Below are 24679 nucleotides of genomic sequence, written 5' to 3'. Positions count from 1 at the left end.
GGCCAGGTGCCCACCAGAGCCGCTCTATCGCTCCCTTGCTTCTCTAGACAGGGGAGAAAAAGTGTAACAAAAAGCTTGTGGGTTGAGATAAGGACAGGGAGAGATCATTCTCTAATTATCATCACAATCAAAACAGACCGAACTTAGAGAGGAAATTCATCTAATTTATTACTAAGCAAAACAGAGTGGAGGAATGAGAAATAAAATCAAATCTTAAAACACCTCCCCCCACCCCTCCCATCTTCCCGGGCTCAACTTCACTCCTGGCTTCAACCTCCTCCCCCCTCAGCGGCACAGGGGGACGGGGAGTGGGGGTTACGGTCAGTTCATCACACGGTGTTTCTGCCGCTTCTTCATCCTCAGGGGGAGGACTCCTCTCATCGTTCCCCTGCTCCAGCGTGGGGTCCCTCTCACGGGAGACAGTCCTTCACGAACTTCCCCAATGTGAGTCCCTCCCACGGGCTACAGTCCTTCATGAACTGCTCCAGCGTGGGTCTCTTCCATGGGGTGCAGACCTTCAGGAGCAAACTGCTCCAGCGTGGGTCCCCCATGGGGTCACAAGTCCTGCCAGCAAACCTGCTCTGGCGTGGGCTCCTCTCTCCACGGGGCCACAGGTCCTGCCAGGAGCTTGCTCCAGCGTGGGCTTCCCATGGGGTCACAGCCTCCTTCAGGTGCCTCCACCTGCTCCGATGTGGGGTCCTCCACGGGCTGCAGGTGGAATCTCTACACCCCCTCATCCTCCCTCCATGGGCTGCAGGGGGACAGCCTGCCTCACCATGGTCTTCACCACGGGCTGCAGGGGGAATCTTGCTCCGGCACCTGGAGCACCTCCTGTCCCTTCTTCTGCACTGACCTGGGTGTCTGCAGATGTTCTTACATCTTCTCACTCCTCTCTCCGGCTGCAAAAGCGGTCTCTAACTGTTTTTCTCTTTCTTAAATATGTTATCACAGAGGTGCTGATGGGCTTGGCCTTGGCCAGCGGCAGGTCTGTCTTGGAGCTGGCTGGCATTGGCTCTGTCAGACACAGGGGAAGCTTCTAGCAGCTTCTCGCAGAAGCCACCCCTGTAGCCCTCCTGCTACCAAAACCTTGCCACGCAAACCCAACACAGGGCCCAACAAAACTTCTGTCGTTTTTACAGATCTATTGCTTTTTTCCTGCCTTGTAGAGATTCATGCTCATTTTTCTGCATGAGATATTTAAAACAGAAAATAAACCCAACACATGAATCCTTTCCTTCCTCTGCCCCCCAGATGAGCAAAACTGTTGGAGTAAACTCAAACTGCTTCCTTAATTTATGGAGAAATGCAGAAGCCTAAATCAAGCTCCGAGAAGATTAGATTACAAACTTTTAGTGGAAAAACTTCAGGGAGACCAATTCTGCAAGTTGCTGAAAGTTCTGAGTTGTTGAACCCCCTGAGCTGCCATAGACACTTCTTCCCTCCAGGATAAGACCAAAGAAAACTATTGCCTGCCTGTGGAAAATGCTAGATAGTACAAACCCACCGCGCTGGAGGCACCTGCCAGCACTCACCCAGAGTTTGGCACCATAGCACAAAGTAATGTGCCAGAGCGACGTGCTGAGCAGGTTTGAAGGCTTTGACTTTTGCAGTAACTTTTTTTACAACCAACAAACCGGCACAAAAGCTGCTGCCCATCCGACATGGGACAACTACCTGGAGAGGTAACCCCCAGCACATGGTGGCCTCTTGGGAAGATGATGGTGTTGGTGGTATTTCATTTTTCAGATGTGTCATAGAATCATAGAATCACAGAATAGTTTGGGTTGGAAGGGACCTTTAAAGGTCATCTAGTCCAACCCCCTGCAATGAGCAGGGATGTCTTCAACTACATCAGGTTGCTCAGAGCCCCATCCAACCTGACTTTGAATCAGTTTCCAGGGATGGGGCATCTACTACCTCTCTGGGCAACCTGTTCCAGTGTTTCACTACACTCATTGTAAAAAATTTCTTCCTCATATCTTGTCTCAATCTACCCTCTTTTAGTTTAAACCCATTAACCCTTGTCCTGTCACTACACTCCCTCATAAACAGTCCCTCACCATCTTTCCTGTAGGCCACAATTAGATCTCCCCAGAGCCTTCTCTTCTCCAGGCTGAACAACCCCAACTCTCTCAGCCTGTCCTCACAGGAGAGGTGCTCCAGCCCTCTGATCAGCTTCGTGGCCCTGTAACTGTTTCTGTGTAAGAGCATTGGAGATACGTGGGCAGTGCTGCCGTGTATAAACCTGCTAATCTAGCAAGAGAAATAGGCCACAAGTGCAGCAAATGTTTTTCTGCCTCTCCAAGGCACCGCAATGTGTTTCGTCAGAGGAGAACAAGCTGGGAGCGATAGACATAATACGATTAAAATGGTGGTTGCTCTGTCATTTTCCATGCTAACCTGGGTGCCGGAGAATTGCTGAAATATGGCTGAAACGCCGCTGCGCTACATCTTGTTTAGAAAAATGATTTGTTAAAAGAAAATCCACACCGAATAACTGAGTCTGGTCCATTAAAATATGTAAACACTGGCCCCACAGTTTAACCATCACATATTTTGATAGCCTTTAGGAACTGAAAGGCAATTCTCTCCCCCCCTTTGCATTATCATATAACCTCATCAGAAGATAAACAGCCTCCTTACCCCCAAACATTTTGCAATTTGCATTTAGATTGTTTGGTGCCAATGTTCAGGATAAGATACTTCCCAGCTCTGTCAAACAAAACCTGATTGTCATTTAGCAGCGTGGCAGTCAATTTATGTTTCCATTAATGCAGATCCCAGGCAATTATCTGGGGAGGAGAGGGGGAAAACCTTAACAAATTGCACCCCTATCTGCTAGGTTTATTTTCCAGTGGGCAGCTGGAGGGCAAATTTGACATACCCATGAAGAAGAGCAAGTGAATCCCTTCTGCTATTGCCGGGGAGAGAGGAAAGGTGCGGGGGGCAGCTCACGGACCCCTTGGCTGTGCAGCATCACACACGAGAGCTGTCCTCAAGCATCTCACGGAGGCAGCGGTGATGTCGGGCAGGGTGCCCACACCTGGGTTGGGGATGGCGGCGGGGATGTGTCAGGCTTCGACTCCTAGCCTGATGCAGCGATGGAGCCAGGGCCCCAGCGGGTTTCCTTGGGGCTGGTACGGCACGTGTCCGCTCAGCAGGTGGAGATGCTCTGCCAGGCACCACTCTGTCCCCATAGTCCCCTGGGCTGTGCCTGCACCCTTGTTGGGGACCCCAGCCCTGTTTGGCCAGGTGGGGCGGCAGACGATGTGTCCTCCTGGTGATGGGACTGGCCTCCACTGCTGCCATGCACATCCCAGAGCTGCACTCCTGAGGTCTGACGGCAGCTTGCATGCACTGACACGGTTGGCATCAGCTTTAGTAAGCTCTTGTGCAGATGGGAAATGCAAATTTAATATGTTTTCCTTCTCTGACAGTTAATTGAAGACACTCTTCCCTTCCCTCCTGTCTCAATGGCCTCATTTCTCCTCTGCCCCATCACTTAGCTGTGCTCCTCATCACTGCTGCACTCCCCACCGGGAGCCCCTGGGCAACAGCAACCTTGTTGCCAAAGGCATCTCCCCCATCACTCACCCCCATCTTTTGCTGGGGCACAGTGCCAATGGCACCGACTGAGCCCAGGGTTTCCCAGGCATTTCCCCTGAGGACACTCACCCCTAAAAAAGCCAGCCCCCCTTTCCAATGCCCTCCCTGAGAGAGGCAGCCACGTACTATCGGGGTGGCCCCGGCTCCCCAACTGCTCTCCTTGCTCGTGGCTTTCTACGCACACACAGACATATGTGCACACAGAAGTCTGCAAAGCTCATAATCCTGCACACAAGACCATTTCTTTTTCCTGTTCAAAACCCCCGCGTTGCATCTCAGCTGGTGCGAAAGAGCCATTTGTGTTGGAAACACTTTTCAGTGACTTCCTTGCCAAGTCAGTGGGATGCTGGTTGACTTTCCCTGGAGCTGCAGGGGTCTCCATGGGGTGGGAGCAGAGAAGAGGGACAAGTGGGGGTGGAACTGAACTGTACCTATAAACACAGGGGGGACGTGCAGCGTGCTGCTGGAAGGGGTGGGGGGCAAGAGGATCCCTCTGGCGCAAGCCCCTCGGTGGCCTAGCTCATGGTCCTTCTGCAGCAGCATTGGGCAGGTGGTGCTGCTTGGTGGCTGAGAAAAATCAAGTTGTTTTCTGAAGGAAGGGGAGATAACCACACCCCAGTAATTGGAAATACATCTGCGACCGCTTGGAAAGTTATTTTTGCTACATGAAAGGCTGGGATGTGAGGACAGGGCCTTCTCCAGACTGTATCACCCCTTGGCTTCCCTGCTAGTACAGCTCATTTATTTGGTTTGGCACCGACTAGCCAAGCTGTGTAGCTGCCAGGTTCACCATGTTATAAGGAGCTGCTGATGTCAGGAGGAGCCACAGGAAAGCCCTGCAGATGTTGTCCAGGTGGTTCTGCTCTCCACAAGTGTTTAGGAATAGTCAAGCTATGTAACAGTTTTACGATGATTATTTTTTTTTCAAAACATGACTGGGATTCCTATCAGGTGCTGGAGCAGGAGCAAAGGGTGGCGTGTGGCATGAAGACTGGGTGAGGTATGCGGCGTGTGCTGGCAGCACAGGCAGGAGAGGTGCCAGAGGAGCAGGACCCGGCGAAGCACGGAGGGGACCAGTGCTCCAGACCAACTTGGAAATATCTGGCGGGCTCCTCCATGCGGTGTTTTGCACCGTGCTGCTTGTCAGGCAGGGCAGCTGGTGAGGCCAAGCAGAGGGAGAGGTGTTCCCTGCCCATGTTCAAATTCTTTCACTTCCCACCTTTTAAAATTTTAACTCAGGAGCGAGCTCCTGGGCTGAGGCAAAGAGAAACTCGTGTCACCTTGCTTGAGCAAGGCCATGACGAAGAGTTGCCCGTGAGCTAGCCAAGCACAGCTCCTCCCAGCCCTACACGCTCCCGACTGGGACAATGAATCACCACCTCTGGGTGCCTCTTCCTCATAGGCACCTCAAAGGCATCTCCCAGCCAAATCAAAGCAAACATGTTCAGACTCAGTGCACGCTCCCCCCAAATGCTCTGCACCGTGCTGCTGAATGGGAAACTCGGGCCATGTGTAAAAAAGGGACTCATGCCCCTTGCCTGGTTTAGGGAGGTGTTCAGTTGCCCAGGGTACAACCTGCTCCTTTCCTTTCTCCCGGTTCCTCAATTGTGTGTAGCTGGGAGGACACATGGAACCTGCTGGCACCATGCCTGAGCCCATGCAGGGCAGGAGGAAGGGGGTCCTCCTCTGCCCACAAACTTACTCAACCCACCAGGCGACCTCAGAGCACCCCTGAAGCCTGCTAGCAGGACAGTGTCCTTATGAACGCTGGTGCCGCTGCATCCCCTCCCTGCATCTCTGCCGCAGCTTTGCCCTCGCCACCTTAGTCCCTCTGCCTGGCCTCTTTCTTTGGATCTACACGCCTTTTCTCCACAGGTAACTTAAGCGTTAACTTCTCAAGATTTTGAAGAATCCCAGATCTGCCAAAAGAAGACCCAGAAAGAGATTCTGACTTCTGCTGAGGCTTCTCTTACCTTTAGCTGGCCTTTTTTTATGTGGGGATTACTACTGAAAGCAAAGGAGATGTAGAGTTGGCTCAAAACGAGCAGGGTTTGCAGAGGGGTCTTCCCTGTTTTCCTTGTGAACCTCAGAGCCACTTACATTGTTACTTCACTTTGCCATCTAATAGAGAGAGAAACCTCAGTCAAGTTGCCTTAATGTTTATTTTATTTAAAGAATCAGAAACACAGTCATTGTAGCTCATTTGTACTTATATCCGCCAATATTTCCCAAATCACGTTAACATTCATGTATAACAAATACATTTTCTGAGCTGTGCAAAGTTCAAAGGAATCATTCAATTACTTGAACCCATTTCTAGAAGACCAAACCTGGCATTTTACAAACTGAGGCCGCCAGAAGGAGTCTTTTCTTTTTTTTCCCCTCATTGTAGGAGATGCAGATGCCCCCTCCTCCCCCTTTCCCTGGTATGACAGGTAAGAATCAGACCACAGTACGAATCGAACCTCTCTCAGTCCAGGACTTTCCGAATGGCACTGGGTCATGTTTTCGTATCACTGAACTGTATTAAGTTCTGCACTTGTGCTCCTGGCATGGAAGTGATTTGTCCAAGAAGATTACTCGGTAACCCAAACTGTGATGATAAACAGGGGCCAGAAGCAGCTGTTGTCAAAATAGAAACACCCGCTCCCCCAAATATTTTTCCTTGCAGGAGGTATGATGGGAAGGGTTGTCGTCCATTAAAAAAAAAAAAAAAATCATCCTCCCTGCAAAATATATTTTAAAGCACTGATTTCATGACACGACATGTGCGTGTTTTCCTTGATCTTCTCACACACCAACTTTTGTCCTGTTAGAGTTAAGCATGAAAAGGTGGAAATCTGGAACCATTTTAGATCTGGCTAAACACAATAGGCAGCAAGCAAGCCGTCATCCTGTTTCGTTTTTCTGAGTGTAGTAAATACACTCACGGAACAGAATTTTAAGAGAGCTTAAAGCACTGTAAGTTGTCAGAAAAAATCTCCTCATCTCTGACAGATCTAACCCAGAATTTTTATTGGAATCGATAACACGCATTTTGGCGTTGCTGACTTGCTAACTGTGCAGTTTACTGTTCGAGGTGCAGTGATACCAGGTCTGATCTGGACCAAATAAATGGAACAGATATGGCTCTAGTCTCAAGCAAGTCTTTCCAGAAGACGTTTCTTCAGTCTCTTATAGGTTATAAAAAGGCAATTTCCTCTCAACAGTAACTAAACTTTTAGTGGCTGACTCATTACAATCTGGAATATGAACAAATGCGGCAACGTTAAGTATAAAAAGAAACACCCTGAAAATGATGCCTCCCTGTTTGAAGGTGCTATACTTGGCCATGGACTGTGTTTCTGGAATTGGTTTGTTACATGTGACAGCAAGAAGAAACTTATTTTACAGAGAACAAAGTCACGGAGCTGAACAAATAGGAACGCTCGCTTACATGGGTTTTGATATGTACTAGTATACACAGCTTGAATGAAAACAAAACTTACACCTTCGCGTGTGAAATACTGGTAACGCAGTAATGATGTTCACCCACTGAGCCTCTTCCTTTTAATAAGATCATCTCCAGGTTACAGTGCCTCCGACACGCTGTTAAACGACCACCACGTGTGGGCTTTGGCAAAGAGCCAGCCGCAGGCAAAGGCAAGGTACGGATACAGCTACGAAAAGCCTTTCATCATGTTTCATTCCTCGGGAGCCGATGTCTTTTTAAATACTCTCACAATTGCATGATTGAATTTTTTCTCATTCTGCTTCATACGAATAACTGGCTAAACTTGCTTTACATTTATTGCACCTTTAAGTCCCTGGTAGATGGAAGCTTATATTGCCTGATATGGTTTGTATTGTAGCTTGACCACATTAGGAAATTGAACAGTCTCCAGAACTGTACATTTCTACAGTAAGAAATCACATTTCGATAATGCTAATTACAGCCGTCACAGATCAGCTCTCATCTCCATGATGCAATGACAGAGGAAAACTCCACGGTCCCTGCGCGTGCTAGAACCTGCAGTGTTCTTCTTATTGCCATGAAAAAGTCAATTAAAACGTCTCCTCTGGGAATTACTTCCATTTCTGGAGTAATTATCACTCTCCAGACAGAGCGCTGTGCTTCGGCGTGGGTCTTCAGCCACTCTAAATACATAGGTGAGAGCGAGCATGTGCGCGTTGCACAGGTGCGCTCCTCCAGGTATATTTATCGGTGACCACGTGGCTTTTTCTCTTTTCCTCTAAGAAGCACGAACAAGCAGTCTGATCTCGATCTTCAGGTACATTTCTAATTTCATACGTTGAATGCAAATCTTGTTGCAGCCTCTCTGTTTAACCAAATCAAATCTTTAACAATTAAAAAAAATAGCACCAGATGTATGAAAAAGAGGAAATGTCTGATCTAGTAGGAATATATATAAAGTAGAGCAATTCTTACAGTAAAAAGGTACGTCATACAAAAAAGCGATGGAAAGTGATACTGAAAGACAAAAATCCATGCTGCATATAATAAGGGCAGAAGACAGGCAAAAGGGATTCTGCTCAAATAACCACAGTTTAATGGTGGAGCCGTACTTCCTCCAGGACCTCCCCGGTGGCAGCGCCGGGACACCGGATGGTATGGGACTCTGAGCACTAACATACTCACTGACAAACTTGCGCAGCATATCTTTGAGGTATATAGAAAGCATGACATTAACGTTTTGGACTCCTCATTCTTTCTCGCACGACGATGCACCAATCTTTAGCTGGGGTTTTCTCCACCCTCCCCTCCCTCTTTTTCCCTCAGGAAAAACGAAATCCCAGTTTAAGAGCTTCCTAGCACACCTCCTGGAACTCTCAAATCCATCTTGCATAGGCCAGTAATAAGAACACTGCAGCTCTGACAAATAAGTTACAGCAATATAACAACTTTCCTCTTAATTTTTTTTTTTAAAGATATCTTCTCTATAATTTACACAAAGGGTTAACAGCTGGAGTTTAGGTTACGTACAGTCCAGATAGGCGTCCTTTCAGTCTGTGATTCCAGGTGGAAGGCACTACTTCAACATACCACTGTATGCACCGCACGCGGTCTCGGGAGCACAGCGGGGCACTGCGTCTCCAGAGCTGTAGACTGAAGGGCCTGGGGGGAGTCTTTGGAAATAAAAATGGCAGTGGTTATCAGTCCAGTTTCCCTTTGCTGTCTCTTCTTGTGCTATGCAGTTTCCCCTGAAAGCTCCTCCAGTTGAGAGAGCGGCGAGCCATCCTCAGAAGCTCTCGACAAAGCTCCCGGGGAAGAGGCCCGTCCTGCCGTTCCTCTGCAACGTCCCTTTGTACCAGCCATCCTCCCGTTTCTTGTGCACAAACACAATGTCACCTTCCTTCAGTTCGATCTCGGCCTCGCTCTGCGGTGGGTACGGGACCACGACGCGGTACCTTTGGAGACAAAAACACAAGGGCCTGGTCAGCCAGCGGTTGAGCCTGCACCTGACAGCAGCAGCCAGGCACCGTGCATCTGGCAGACTCTGCTGGGCAAGACATTTGGCTGATTTTACACTGGCCTGAGCCCCCACCTTCATGGATGCTCACCCAGATGTGAAGGGCTGTGTAAGCGGACAGGCTGACTGTCAGGAAGGGAACCATCCCCCAAAATCCCACGTAGGGCATCTTAGTGGCTCACCAGGGTGACACCTGCAAGCTGCCTTTGACTACTGAGGTCCTATTTCTGGTGCTGACCCATAAAGCCAGACCGAGAAGCCAGCGCTGCTTTCAGGCTCCTTTCTCCCAGAGTGCTAAGGACGTGTCAGTGCAGGCAGCCACCTGAAACCCTGCATCACATCAGCCTGCTCTGGGAAAGAAAAGGGAGACACGTTTCCTCCTCCCTTCCTGCACCCAGTGCTTGGGCAGGTTCCTTGGAGGTGGCCTAGGAGGCTCCTGCTAGTTCACTGCCTGTACAGGACAAACTTCAGGACATGGGAAGCTTTTTATGTATTTAAAAAACTGTCTGTGTGTTGAGTCAGAAGCAATCATCTTGCTTCTCCATCCCTGCCTTCCTGTGAGCCAGAAATCTTGAGGAAAAATACTTTTGGAAACATCAGTAAGTTATGTTACGAAATGGTTGTATCTACAAAATGTATGCACCTACATTTTCTACTAAAACTCAGTATGACGGGGAGATATCTGGCCAGCTTGATCAGAGACTCGATGGGGATGTACTCTGGAGCCTGACCATGAAAGCGGAAAGGTATTGCCAAATGCCAGGACTGCTCCCGGCAGTCCCTGCTCCCGGCCGCATGCCAAACCCGTGCCAGGGACTCGGCTGCTTTCTTCCAGCACTGCATCTGCCTCTGCTGTAATGTGTCACATTCAGCACTACATCTGCTCCATCCAAAAATGGGGTTTGTAGTGCTCCCACCAACTGCCTGTGATATTGGCAGAGGTTAGCTAAAGCAGTTCACATTTTTCTTATTATTATGTGTCTTGGGAATGTACTTTGGGTTTCTCAAACATGGGGAAGGGAAGTTAAAACAGAGGGTATCACATGACTTTGGAAGCACTCTCCAAACCAAGAGGGAGCCCCTGTCCTGAGCCATTCACAGCGCTCTCCAGGAACTTAGTTTTCAGTGTCACTTCATTTTAATGAAATAATGACAGGTCTGATCCTGATAGAGCTATTCTGCACTCGGGCTCATCAGCATGTATGCTCCTGAGAGCACAGACCGGGCCCTTTTACATTGGTGCACTTATGTGCAGAGCAAGGAATATATTTCTGCTGCACTGGTTTTTTCTTCAGCACATGTACTTTCACAGTCATCTGGCATTTGGTGAACAATCAATAACTGTCTTGCTAATTGCAAAGTAATGAATATACTAAGATAGTTAAAAGATGCCAATTGATTACCTAAAGCCCATCTCCTGAGGATTAATATTTCCACAACCACTGCATGGCCACTGATGCTTCAGTCGTGCTTGTTACAAGGTGAGTATTTATTTAAAATAATATCCTGTCCTCAAGTTCAGGATAAGTTCAACATGCCCTGAAGGCTCTGGAGCACTCCTTGGGGCCATTCCCAGTGAGATGGTACCAAAGCAAGGGACTCTCCAGTGGCAGTCGCTAATTTTGTTTGCAGACATTGTTCAGGTACCTAGCGATTGCGGTTCTGGAACTAGGGACTCTGCTTAGACACAACAGTGAAAATACCAACTTTGGCTCTATCTTTGGACATCTCCACGGCCAAACATCCCTTTACTTGGAAAAGCATTTAACTCCATTTGGAGTGGAGATTCTGCTCTAAAACATGACTACAGCCTTTTTATCTTGACACAGCAACACAGTCATGCAGAAAGTATACGTGTTCAAGTGCCATCAAAAGTCTGCCGGTCTTCTCTGTCCCTCAGTCAATAAATCCAGCTGTCACTTCCTTCCTCTGTGGAAAAGCAAGTAACAGAGGTTGAAACGTGTGCTGCTGGCTGGCTGCAGGAGTATGGTCTATCATGCTATCATGTGTGGAACTGCTACACTTATATTATGAAGCTTTGCCAATTACAGCCATTATGCAAATGAATGCACACGTTATTTCAAACACTCTGCTGCAGTGTTGATTAATTAAATTATCAGAGTGGAACAATTGTAGCTAAGATGATGCCAAGTTTCAGATCTCGTAACTCTATGCACAATCACAGAGTGTTGGAGCTCTGCACCAGGATCTCAAGAGGCTTTGAGAAAGAAGAGGGTCGGACCTCAACAGCGGCTGGGTGGATCAGAGGTACTCGAGGGCCCTTTTGGCAGATCAGGAAACAGGAACAAAGAAAAAGATGTTGTCTTGGGCATGGTTGCCCCAAAGACCTAGCTGGGACTGTGAACACCTCGTGTCATACCTTAAGCACAGAGCCATCTTTTTAAAGCCAGACTACAATCTAGGAGTGAGGAGCTGCTAGTCCCTAAATGGTTCAATGAGGAGGGAGGTGACCACGCTCAACATGAATGTGCCCATCATCATAAAAGGGGTTCTACACAGCATCTCCTTAGAGATTTAGAAAAATAAATCTCAGTTGCTGCATTACCAAATGAAGTATTTTTTCCCATTTAAGGAAACCCCAAATGCTATGGTTTAAATTTAAATTAACTACGGTGCCTCACAGGATAACACCAAAGCGTTTCTGATAGAATAACGAAATCTTAGATACGAAAGACCTTGCAAATCGGTTAAGAAATCCTCCGTGAGAGGTGGAAAAACATGCTATGCTTTTTTTCCCTTGAGAGGCTTTTGAAGGGGGATGCCCGGGAGAGCAGGGCACGGCACGGCACCGCACGGCTGCCGGCACCGGGCTGCCCGCCCTCAGGTCGCTGCTGTGCCGCCTCTCCAGACCTCCAGGTGGCATCTCAGACTAGTTTATCCTCTGGAACTGAACGGCAAATACATGTATTAGCCATATTTTTTTGGCAGAGAAAGATGTCGTCTTTTCCTTCCCAGACATCCTCCCTCACTCCCAAAAAGGCAGTCCTGATACTTCTATTTATAGCCCCCCTTCTCATTTCCCCTTTTGTCCCCTCTTTGAGAAGCTACTATAAAACTAGGTTTTCTTACACCAAACTGCTTCCTGGCATTTTAGATGGATCTCAGAGCGATCTCGATTTTGTCTGTGTCACATTACACCTCTAAATTACCAACTTTTAAAATTGCTAATTAGCTGGGCAATACTTGTGATGACAAGTGTGGCAACCACCTCTGCCTCTTATTAGCAATGTTTGGTATTTTCTGTTGTAAATTGTACTTTCAGATAGTTGTAATTCTGCCAAATGTTAACCATTTTGGCCCAAACTCTCCAGAGCAGTTGAGTCTGTCAGGCTGAGGGTCCCACATTCAGTCCAAATGGTCTCATCACCTCCAATAATAACGTGAGGGTTTTTGCAGCACCAGCAGGACCCAGGTGAGGGCTTCCACAAACTGCTCTTGGGTCCCGATACTGGGAAGCAAAGACCTGTCCTGTGGCCCCGCTGGTCGGTCAAGGATGGTGTTCCTCCAGAAAATCACCTGCTCTGGACCAGGTTAAAAGCATTCAAACCACCCCAAAATGGCACATTAGTAGAAGCTTGTATGAGCATTGAAGGTAAAATCTCTGCTGATTCATGCTCCAAGACGTCCTAGCTCTGCAGGACCTCAGAGGTTGCATTTCTCTTCCTTTCCCAGTGTCCTGGTTTTGTCAGGGATAGAGTTAATTTCTTCCTAGCAGCCGGTATAGTGCTGTGTTTTGGATTTAGGATCAGAATAATGTTGATAACACACTAATGTTTTTAGTTGTTGCCAAGCAGTCAAGGACTTTTCAGCTTCTGATGTTGCCCTGCCAGTGCATAGACTGGGGGTGCACAAGAAGCTGGGAGGGGACACGGGCAGGACAGCTGACCCAAACTGGCCAAAGGGATATTCCATACCATATGGCGTCATGTTCCGCATATAACTAGGGGTTGGCTAGGAGGTGGCTAGGAGAACCAGCTGAGCATCAGCTTCAAGTGGTAAGCAATTGTGCTGTGCACATGACATCCTGTGGGGCAGGAGGCTGCATGGGTAGAAGCTGGCACTGGGGCTGAGGGTGGGATGGGGACCCTGGCAGCAATTAACTCACTGAGAGCAGGGAATGGGTCCATCATCCCTGTCCCTCTGCTGTCTGCAAAGACCTGGGAATCCTACTGCCCCATGTCTTCACAGCACTCATCCTTGCAGTCAAAAGAAACACCTCCCTAACCCAGCTCTCCCTTTGCTACTGCTGCTGATGTCTTCAAGGTGCAACTAAGACTCCTAGCCTCAAATAGATGTTACACGATGGAAGTTTTGGGTTTGTTTCCTTTAAAAAAGCAAACTAACTAAAAATGTCATGTATATAGATGCATAAAGACATCCACTACCTTAACAGAACAGGAATGTTTCACACTCATGAATCTGAGATGAAGAAACAGGCAACTAAAATTGCCCATGACTTCACTTTTGCTTGTGTGCAATATAATCGTTCATTACATGATTGCATACTATTTTTCCCATAGGATGCCTGCCTCATTTGGTGCACTAGATGCCCTGCTCTGGCCATGAGTCATGGCTCTGATATGGAAGAGATGTGTGGCTGCCAAAGGCACCTCATCTTTCGCAGAGCTTGGAGGATGTCTAGTAAGTGACCACAGTGAGCCTCACTGAGTGGCACAGGTACGGGGAAAGTGGCTGCTCTGACTCCTCCAGCTGCAAAGCCTCGTCCCACACTTTTCACAAAGTGAGACTCATCTCATGCACTCTAGCTGCGTAGGAGTCAGTTGTCTGGTCTAAATTACTCACGCAGGCTTTCTCTGTCAGACATCATTGAACAGTATTGATCAGAATTGATCAGTAATTAAGGGCTGGGCTCAGGAAAAAATACCACTGAGGAAAAAATACCAAAATAATGAGTAGTTGCTCAATAAGTAGATACGTGCATCCAGGACACTGATGGAACTAGAGAAACTTAAGAAAACAGATGTACGATGAGGCAAATTAGGTCTGCAGGGCTAACCTCCAATCCGGTCCCATTTAGAGTGCTTGAATTTGGATGCTTAATGCAGGTTTCTGTTCGTCAAAGTATCACACACTCAGGACAGGTTTCAGGAGTCCAGTCCCGTGACTCTAACAGGTCCCTTGTGTGTTAGGGATACACAGGTCATTTTGTATGGGATAGATAATCAGTGACAATGAAGCATCTAGCCCATGTAACCACTGCTCTTGCTTATCAGTGGAGCTCTGTTTTTCCATCCTTTTACTGGAACACAGCAGAGACCTGCAAAGCGCCTCTGCATGCTGCAAGCCAGAACCTGCTTCACCGTATTTTGGTGTCTGAATCAGCTGCCTTAGAACAAATCTCAGTTGGGTCTTTTACCCTTCTGTTGGAAATATTGCAGGATTCAATTTCTGAGATGGTTAATTCTAGTTTCTCAGTCCTAAGGCAGGTATCCCTAGTCAGAGAAGCACTTAACCATGTGCATACATGTCACTGTTCTGGCAGAACGAACTCCTGGGGTCATTTCCCTAGTATCACTTTCCAGGAAAGAAAAATCCCCTTCCTTTGCTTTCCCTTTTGGCAAAAAAGATATACGTGCACAGCAAAATTGAAATCAATGGGTGTTAAGCACATGCTTGAATGATTCCTTGAATTGGGAGCTCAGTTTCTAATGTGGCAGTGATTTGTAGAGAGGATACATGGAAACATGGTGGTGTCTATTTTAAAGGTCAAACTCACTGCTCCCATCTTATTCTGCAGCACTGTTGTGGTTACAACTTGCTTGAAGGCTCCACAAAAACCATAGAAACACAGCACAGATACACCAGTCATGACAGTAAGTCTGGACGCGACTGCTTTATCAGAATATTACATGGCAGAATTAGTGCCAGTTACTATAAAAGAGTCAACAACGCGTGACATGTTTTACTCAGGTTCACATCTGGGAACAGTGCCAGGCAGCGAGGGGAACATGACTCACGCACACACACATGCACGCTCAGCTCTCCTGTTTTGCTTAATGTACAGTCATATTTTCTTGAAGGGGGTGGCAAGGAAAGTATTTTGTTTTGGCACAGTTAGGCAGACAGCACACTGCTCTCCCACATGAACCGACAGCGTCGGTGGGATGTGGGCAAGTCTGTAGCCCAGGTTCTGCCTGACCACAGAGCATCGCTGTACTGGTCCTGTTTCTTGCACCAGCAGTAACTGGGTGGAGCAGTAGGTGGAAAAGAGCATGTGGGGCACATTCTGTCTGATGGGGTATTCACTTGATAGTCAATCACTGTGACATGAAGTGACAAAGACACCACCTGGGAAATTTCTCCACTCTGCTGCTTGGACTGCTGATGCTTTATTGCAGAGAGCAGCTGAAGGAAGGTGGTTTTATAAACCAATAGTGAGAAACCACACCCAGAAAGCAGAGATGGGCACTAACTATTCCAACAACCAGTTAAATATCAAGGCTAAATGATGGGAGAGCTAGGAGCAATTTCCTTTCTAATCCAGCCATCCATAACCACGTTTTGGAATATCAAATAGGGTAAGATGAAATAATTGTTTTCCTTGCTCTCTCCATGCACAAAAAATGAATGTGAGCATAAACATTAGCAGCATCTCTGGGAGGGTGAAGCTCACTTCACCTTCCTGTCTGACTGGCTGCAACTCCCACGAAGGGTTGCGCTGTCAGGCAGCAGAACAGGCAATTCTTCCCTTAAATCATGAGCGTCAAGCCGTGAGCAATCAGAGCCTTTTAGTGCACCTCCGACATGGCTAGTGGCATGACCGCTTGGGTTTGATCAGTAGCCTGGATGTGGCGAGTCCTGGAGCTGCAAGCCAACCTCTATGGGAGGAGTAGCGGTGCTCTGCTGCCTGCCTGAGCCTCATTTCAAATGCCGTAAATATTAAGGAATGTGCTACTTCTTCCAACCTTTCAGTGCTCTGTCTCTATGTGCACAGATGGGCGTTGAGAGACAGAAAGCCAAGTACAGCTAAGTGCACTGAAATGCTTTGCAGCTTTTTAAAATTTCATCCAGCATCTGAATCTGTTTATCTAACCTTTTTTTCCCTCTCCTCCCTTTTCTTTCTCAGAGAATTGCTCCTACTGTGTGGATGGAATACACCAAAATGCAAACAAGCAAAATATGGAGCTGGGTGACGTTGAATGCGAGTTCCTCCATTGCCAGATGTGAAAAGAACAAGTGGTTTGAAAACTGTAATTTGTTTTAAAAAAAAAATATAATTTGGTACTTCTTAGCAATTTGATGATTTAATGAGCACAGATGGATGTGGGATGAATTTCTAGGAGACAAGTGTTTAATGTATCTGCTCAGATTATTCCAGGACTAAGCATTATCCTTCCTAGTGCATGAAGGTAATTAATATTTCCCATTATGGGCATGAAAAAACCCATATGATCAGTTAAGGAATGCAGATACACCAATGATATGGAAGTTAATTCATAAATCAATTAGAGAATCTTGCCTGCTGTGTATAATTAGGGTTACTTCAATTATCGCTTATTTTCAGATTTAAAACTCAGGAATTAAAATGCTTAAAATCAGGGTAAGTTCTTTACCACCATGTACTGCAATTGGATGTATTTACTCAGTTTTAGCAGTCTAAATCTATTTACTCCTGATTCCAGCACAGCTGAGCAGATGCAGCTAACCCATGTCCCTCTGGTTCTACTCTGCCACTTAAAATTGTCATTAGTTAAATGTTTCACTATCCAAACCATCCTGAGGTGAACTGAGAAACTTGTAGGATATGGGACTAGCCCTGGCAAATTAAATAATTGGACTTCTCTACAGTAAAGCTTTGGGGCTTCTCTACAGTGAAGCTTTGAGAGCAGCACCTCAAAGCCAGCTCTGGAGACATCAGGGGATGTTCTTCCCAGCTTCTTTTCATGGCTACATTTAACTAAAGGTGCAGCATTCTACTGATTTAGTTACACTGGTGCTAAATCTGGTTTATATTGATTTAGCTTTTCTTATAGCATTAATCTAAACTGATGTAGACCAAATTAAGTGCACCTAAATAGGGATTGGTTTTTCACTCCTTTTACTAAATTGCTTTTTCATGGATTTTAAGGACAATAGACTACTGTGATAGTCTGCTCTCACTGCCTTCATTACAATGCTGAAGGACTTGCCTGTATTTATTTCTGCTTCAAGTCTAATAGCTCCATTTGAACAACAGCATCTCTTTTAGACAAAATGCCCAATCATCTAGAGTAAAAATATTCCCATGTCTGTCTTGTCTGCAGTCTCTTACAGACTGTTACTGAGCCATTCCTAAGCCTGCTCTTTGCCAGGTGTACCACAGCTCCCTGTATCACTCACTGCAAGTATATTGTTTCAAATCTTCCATCGTTCTTCTGATGCTTCTCTGAGGCCACTCCACTATGCCTCAGATTTGGCTCTTCTGTAATATACTGTTACTGTGTTCCCCTTATTGATGTACCGAATGAGCTCTGTACCAACGAGTCTGCCTCTTCATCACCTACCTCCCACTTCAGTCCTCCATTCTGCAACAGCAAAGACTTTATGTTGGACTGTGCAGGTCCAAGACCCAACTCTTCTTGGGCTCCACTACAAACCTAACTGATCATTTTCTAGTGATCTAGAAACTGATCTAGAGTTAGGTTTGATGCCAGTGAATCAGTTTTCAATCCACTTAGTATCTGCTGTGTCAGTTATGTACAGTTTACTCAGCAAGACATTTTATGGTAACAAACCAGGTGCCTTAGAAAAGTTTAAATATGTTACAGTGTCATTGTTACTTTCTCAACCAAATTTCAACATGCATTCAGTAAAACACTGTGTAAGGTATGAACTGTCCTGTAGTATCCCTTATGCCCTGCATAATCTGCTCCATGACCCCAACTGGATTCAGGGTCAGGTGGCTTGCCCAGTCCGTTCCCTTCAGCCTCTTTCACACATTCAGACAAAAATAGTTTCTTTCAAACTTCTGGAACTTCATTATTGTTCCAAAAATGTTTTAAATATCAACTCCAGAGAGTTTCCTAGACTGCTTTTTGAAAACTCTTTGATGCTTTTGTAAAAAACATATTCTCCTCAATCACTTTTTGAGTGGAAAGCATTTCAATAGCATTGTCTCAGTGCATTATCTGTTCCCTTCCCAGTGCTCAATCTTCAGTCCTGTAGAAAATATTTACCAGAAGCCAATATGAGAGTGCACATGGAGACCTAGCTCTTTTCTGTACCCCTGTTCCGAGTCAGTTATCTCTCTCTCTCTCTCTGTTTTTGTATTTTGGTGTTCCTACTCTACTCTTTTCGAGTTTGCAAGGTTAGTTACTCTAAGGTACCAAGGTGCTGAGCAGGCTGCTGAAATGAACTCCAGAATCACTGGTACAGTCCTCTCTAGAAATGAGCTATGTTTTTGATAACAGGTCACTGAAGATGGCACTACCTGTGAGTATCCTACACAAGGAGAATTTGAAACAGTCTTTGGCATTGCAGAACAGGCCAGAAAGGGCCATGATGAGCAAATACATCACCCCTGTTGCCCCCAGGCAGGAAGCACCACATGACAATTCCATAAGTTTATTAAAACATAGGGATCCCCCTTAAAAAGTGACCTTTGCCAACAGCATTTACACCCTTTGGGCTGAGAAAGCACTGCTGTCCTCCATATTTAGACCAGGGCTGTACAGTGTCATGGACAGGTGCTGCTCATCACTTTTTTAATCAATGAACATTAAACCTGTACTGTTTGTCAAATGATTTGCAATGGGCAGATGCATGTAAACCCTGTCTTCCTAAAAGACAGTTGAGCCACCTACAGTTAATCCACAGAGCAGCGAAACTGCAACAACCCTTGAGGATTGCTCCCTGAGGATGCAGATGACCTCAGGAGATACACAGCTTACCTTTCCCGGGGCAAAGGCTTGGGCTCTGGCCGAATAGCTGCCATGGAAGAGAGAGGCTGCCTGGCAGGAGAAGGGATGGAAAAATTCAAATCCAAGGAGCCTGTTTTCCTGTGCAGAGGCTCCAGCCCCATGGCTCCCTGCATTTCACTCTCGATAGGGCACGAGCCAGCCCTGCCGTGGCTGGAGAGGGAGGAGAGCTCGGGTCCCACTGCCCCTTGCAGGACTCCTTCGATGGCTGCCTGAGGGTCGTGCGTGGGGGACACGGACGGTGGGGAGCGTGACTTCTTTTTTGTTGATGCTCCTGCTAGAAGTTTCAGCAGCCCGCTCTTCTTCTCCTTCTGCAAAAGAACCAAATAAAATATGGCCAGTGAGCAGACATACCAACTCCCTTTGTTTTTCCTTTGGAAAATCACAATGTGTGTGGCAGGAAACCTCCCAAAACTTCCATGACTAGAGGTGGATCCAGGTAGAACTTGAGCTTTCAGTAATAAAGATCCTGTGAAAATCCCTCCCCATCCAACAGGACTTCAACTTGTTCAGCAGAGTAAGGACCTAACATACTGTGAAGATGATCTCCATTTTCAAATCCACCCAGGCAGTGATCATGTGCCTTTTGAAAGAAATAATGCATTTACAGTAGGACAGCAAAGGTACAAACTGCCGATACAGAGAAGGCAGCAAAGTGCTGCCCTCTCTCTTCCAGGAGAATCCTGTCCCTCAATAGAGAAACTCCCCAAAAGTAACATATCAGGCCCTATGGCTAAAAACCTCCGCTGGGAAGCACAAGGGTCTGAGGAGAGATTTCAGATACCAGCCCATTGCAAGAGAAGCACTCATTACTGCCTTGTTTACTACCTGATGCAGATTTACTGTAGGGAGAATGGAGGCCCCAAGACAGCGGTTTAATAGCTCTTTACAGCGCGTGCTCCCCTTCACATCCTGCATCACACGGCTGCATACCTGCTCACGTCTCCCTCCCAGAAGTGGGTCACTTCTCATGCATTAAGGTAAAGGTATCAGCTTGATGTTTCAAGATAGACCACAAAATTCACAACTGGCAATTGCAGTGGCAGTGTATGGGAGGTTTTGAAGTTCTACAAGGATTTCTGATACAGAGGAATGAAAGCAAGATGGCAGCACTCTTTCAATTAATGTGAAAAAAAAAAAAAAAAACCAAACCCCAACCAAAAAGGTTCTGCATTACTGAAGAAACACATCTGACCTTGTGGGTTTTACAGCAGTGTGAGAAATCTTCCTCCACATTTACCTCAAGTACATACAGATACCAAACATTATGTTCTTCATCTAGTAAGTCTTTTGGGTAGAGGGACTGTGTGCGGAAACTGGCCATCATCTGGCACATGCTGCAAAGCGCTAGGCTAGAGTTGCAACCAGCAATATCATGCAATAAATTTTCCATTTTTTTTTATGACACAAAAAGTGTTGCAAAAGGTCTGTTAGATTTCTTCCTCTTCTGTCAGAAGTGCAAGCCATTACCCAAGACTATCTTCAGAGACACAGAGCTGTGAAGTTTAGCTATATTTGATAATTTGTTCTGTAATAGGATCCCAGGGGATAAAAACGAACCCAGCAACTGCAATACTTATGGAATAGAAACTATGTCTCTAACTTCAAGTAGGAACACTCTTTGGAAATACTAGCCAGTAATTTATTTATTCTCTGCAGACAAAATGTCCCATGAAAGGTTTAAAATGATGCTCTTTTATGTGCTGACCGCTGAAGTAATTTCTCAAAGCACCTTTAAAGAATAGCAGGGCTACAATAAAATAAATATAATCTTTTAGAAGATGTTTGGATTTACTGCAGTAAATGTACTTGGATCATCTGATATCTCTGCTCTCAAAGTTCTTGTTTGCACTCTTTAGCTGTCACAGATGGGTAAGAAAACAGAAATACCTTAGAAGTTAGGACAAGGAATAACTAAAATGAAGCATAGTTGTTATCACAGAGACAACGTCCACTGATTTTTGAAGAGTAGGGTCTGAACTACGCTTCCAGATCCCAGTCTCCTGCATACCACTGATTCCAACTATATGCTGTGTTTAAAAGGGCATTTGTCACTTACAGGATGAAAGGATCCATCCTGCCAAGATGTTCATCCAGGCAGAATCCACGGAAGCTAAGGGAGACTGGCCATATGGCACCATCAGGTCAAAAATACTAAATAAATTCCCCTGGAAACAATAGAAAAGCAGACCAAAAGCCCCTGATAAACATCTTCTTTCCCCAATGGGAAGGGACCGCTGTGGGGACTGTGGTAGATGTGCAGGCTGGAATTCACCTGAAGCACCAGAAAAATAGTTCAGTGTTTCTCTTACTTTCTAATTAAGAAATATCGCTGCTGTCATCATTATATCAAATTTTAAAGCTCTTCATGAAATTGCAAAACTCTCCTTTCCCTGTGGCGCACTGAAACAATAGCTCTAATGATCCCAGCATACTGTGTCAATATGCATTTGAAGGTGTCTAAAGGTCAGTGACAGAATACAATAGCCATTGTGGGGCTCTGGAGAAATGGCTATTGTGCAGCAGTGAGCACTTTGAGCCTCTTTAATTGGCAGCTTTGCACATGCAAAGTAACTATGTGAACTAAAGCCCTGTATAATGAACAATTAATATTCCTATGTGGTAGCAGCTTTTCTAATTTTTGCGTCTAATTTAAATACCTTGGCAAATTTTCATTAGAAAAACCTTGTGTGACTTAGACCATTTAAGGCATAGAAGCAAAAATCTTTGGAAAGAAGGAGACGCATATATTCACAGCCATCTGCACATTAAAAATCCAATTTTGTTTACAAGAACGGCTTCCACTCTACATGGTTAGCCCTGGCATAAATTTCTACACTCAAGTTACTATCCCTCAGATAACAGAGAGTTATCATGGACTTGCTGATGTACCCTTTGTTCTACTTTAACAAAAGGAAAAATAAAGAATTGATTTTTAGCCCTCCTTAGTCCACTGAGCATTTTACTAAACTTTGGAGACTAAGATCTGTGTTCTCTGAAGAGTGATGACGATGTCAATTGCTAAGCCTAGTCCTTCCTGCTAGTCAAAAGCCGAGGAGTCCCATCTTTCCCATCGTGGCCTTGGGCAAGATATTTAGAGGTGATACTAACCACTTCGGGTGCCTGGAGATTAAACATTACATCCAGCTCTTCCTCCCTTTGAGTCTGGCAAATGCTGTCAGCCTTCTGGTATCACATTGCCAGATCCTCTGCCTATGCTGCTCAGAGCACTTCAAGCAAAACAAGGACTGTCAGGAGCTGATAATTTACTGTGATGTCTCTCATGAGAAACAGATTGGGTTTGAACTTCCTGTGATCAGCAGTTCAACCTAAACCCCTTCATGCCTCCTCCCCCCATCTGTAAAATGGGACTAAGTTAAAACTCCTTCTTATGCCGTGGGAATTTGTTAATGACTCCAGTGTTGCAAAGCTGTACATTTCTTTGAGAGCAACCAGTCCTTTTCCATGGCATTAGTATTTAAAAAAAAAAAAAAAGATTTGGAATGGGATGTTAGTATGCAGTCCCAGTAGTGATTTATTGCAAATGTCCAAGTATTATGAATTCATTTAATATTTAGTGTAATAGCAGCCATCCTTAACAAGAAATTAATTTAATATTTATATGGCTATCCAAGACAGTCCTTTCTTCAGCAGTTTTGCTGTAAATCAATGAAGCATTAATGGGCATAAATGCTGTAGAGAAATCTACACTGATTGGTCACAGACTCTGTGGCTTTTGAAAAGAGATAAGAAGTTTACAGAGGACATATCTGATGACTTTCAGGAATTAAGTTTTTGAATGAAGAAAAAGAGATGGCTTACTTTTTCCATTCACAGATGGCTGTTTTATTGTTTTCTCGGAAATCTGTAATCTACTGAAACAGCTGTGTAATTACTGGGTTTTCTTTGTCTAGTAGCTACATTTTCAATTGACTGCAAAGTGTGTTTGACGTCGCTACCTCCTGAACCTGCCAAGGTCAGGCCTTCACATCTGTGTTGATGGATGGGTTCACAGTACGGACAGCACTTCTCCCATCTCCTGGTTACTGCCCACATGTTTAGCTGAATTTAAATCATCACTTTTGTGTTGCTCAGGTTTTATTCTAGGAGGTTCAGAGTCAAAACTTCCAAACCATTAATTTCACAAGGATCAATACCTTGTTCAAAAAAAAAAAGCAAAAGAGTGAAATTAGCTCTTTCAAATAAATCCCAGGCTGTTTTGAGTTAAGAAAAAAAGGGCTGTGAACCCAGACAGTATAGGCAGGTCAGAATTTCTTACTTCTCTAGCAAAGCCTATGGTTGAGACTCTGTTCCTACGGTGTAGCACAAAGGAATCTCAGTGAAATCCGTCTCTGGCAGCACAAGGATGGGATGGGCAGCATTTCTGTGACCCTGAAGCATAGACTGGGGGAAGCCAGCACTTGGACAGGTGCAAGTTCCCCTCGATATGTCTCTGTAGGAACATTTGGAAAAGTGAATACAGTCTGATCATAAGAATTCATGAAGGACTAGATCAAAATTAAAGTCTCAGATATGTAAATGTTGAAATATTTTGCTTCACAGTAATTGGGGATGATTTTTCCCCTCATTAATAACCCCACTTGAAGATAATAACTAGCTCTTCTTTCAGCTTCAGAGATGAGATGAGCACAGAACACAGTTACTTCGTTGATGACTGAGTGATAACGGAGTCCCCTGTCTGCAAAGTAATAATCATGCCATAATCCAAATACCAATTATATGTACTGGCTATATTAATAGAGGTTTTTTTTTTTTTTAAACCACCCTAATAAACAGAAAATTCTGTTTTAGTTTTCTTCATCTGCAGGTCCTAATACTTAATTTCCCACCTACCCAGGTTCATTAAATAAATGAGGAAACCTTACTGCAGCTGATAGAAAAACTGGCTCCAGCCATTGAAATGAGGTAATTTCTCATGCAACACCAGTTACATTGATAGATAAAAAAGCCAGAGGGAGAAAAAAGGTTTCATTTAAAAATGAAGGAAAGAGAAAAAAAAACTGTTTAAATGCTGCCCTGAGCCCTACAGAACAAATGACGAACTCATCTATCAGTCAGTACCCCCAAACTACCACTTTTATTGCTTGTTTAACTTGGTGAGTACTTGTTTCAGTAAATTTAAGTTTGTGTGTGGAGAAGAGTGCATTTTTATTCTGTTTCCAACCTGGCTACTGGTGATTGATGCTTGCATTGAAAGAGTAGGTGGTATTTTGGATTACATCTTTTAGGAAAAAAGCTATTCGGGTTTTTAAAATATGTAAAATTATTTGACTTGAGATTTTGATAATTATTGAAAAAGCACAAAAACTAAACCAGCATCATTTCAAAGGAAAGTTTCAGGTCTGGAATGTCTTTGGATATGTATTTATCATTTGCATTTTGCCACTATTTCTCATGAGGCATAGATGACATACTGAACAGTATGTCATCAAGACAACAGTAACTACTTACTACACAATTACTTCTGATTTTAGGGAAAGACTAGTTTTGTATCATATATTGTATGGAAATACTTGCCAAAGATTTAGTTTTTAATGGAGACAACTGCTTCTGGCCAGAAGTCTATTATTATAATGCCAGTATACAAGTTACATGCCAAGGAACAAAATGGATTTTAGGATCATAATATCATTAGCTTTTAAA

At 45.1% G+C, this 24679-nt stretch overlaps 1 protein-coding gene across 2 annotated transcripts in view; it reads right to left on the bottom strand.

Moving 5' to 3' along the window:
- Positions 1–24679, bottom strand: part of SH3RF3 (SH3 domain containing ring finger 3) — a 362642-nt gene that overhangs the window by 96702 nt on the left and 241261 nt on the right. The window contains exons 9-10 of one of the 2 annotated variants that reach the window (XM_075739178.1): positions 18989–19326; positions 5750–9015 (exon numbers count right to left, since the gene is read on the bottom strand). The exons of the other annotated variant lie outside the window; for it this stretch is intronic. Coding sequence (XP_075595293.1) covers positions 8847–9015; positions 18989–19326 — 507 coding nt within the window. The 3' untranslated portion in view covers positions 5750–8846. Of the gene's footprint in view, positions 1–5749; positions 9016–18988; positions 19327–24679 lie in introns of those variants that run through there. 2 annotated transcript variants of the gene reach the window in all.

Source organism: Balearica regulorum, chromosome 1, assembly GCF_011004875.1.
Source record: "Balearica regulorum gibbericeps isolate bBalReg1 chromosome 1, bBalReg1.pri, whole genome shotgun sequence".
Taxonomy (NCBI): domain Eukaryota; kingdom Metazoa; phylum Chordata; class Aves; order Gruiformes; family Gruidae; genus Balearica; species Balearica regulorum.
The sequence above is the reverse complement of the archived record's forward strand: the minus strand, read 5'-3'. Positions and strand labels throughout refer to the sequence as shown.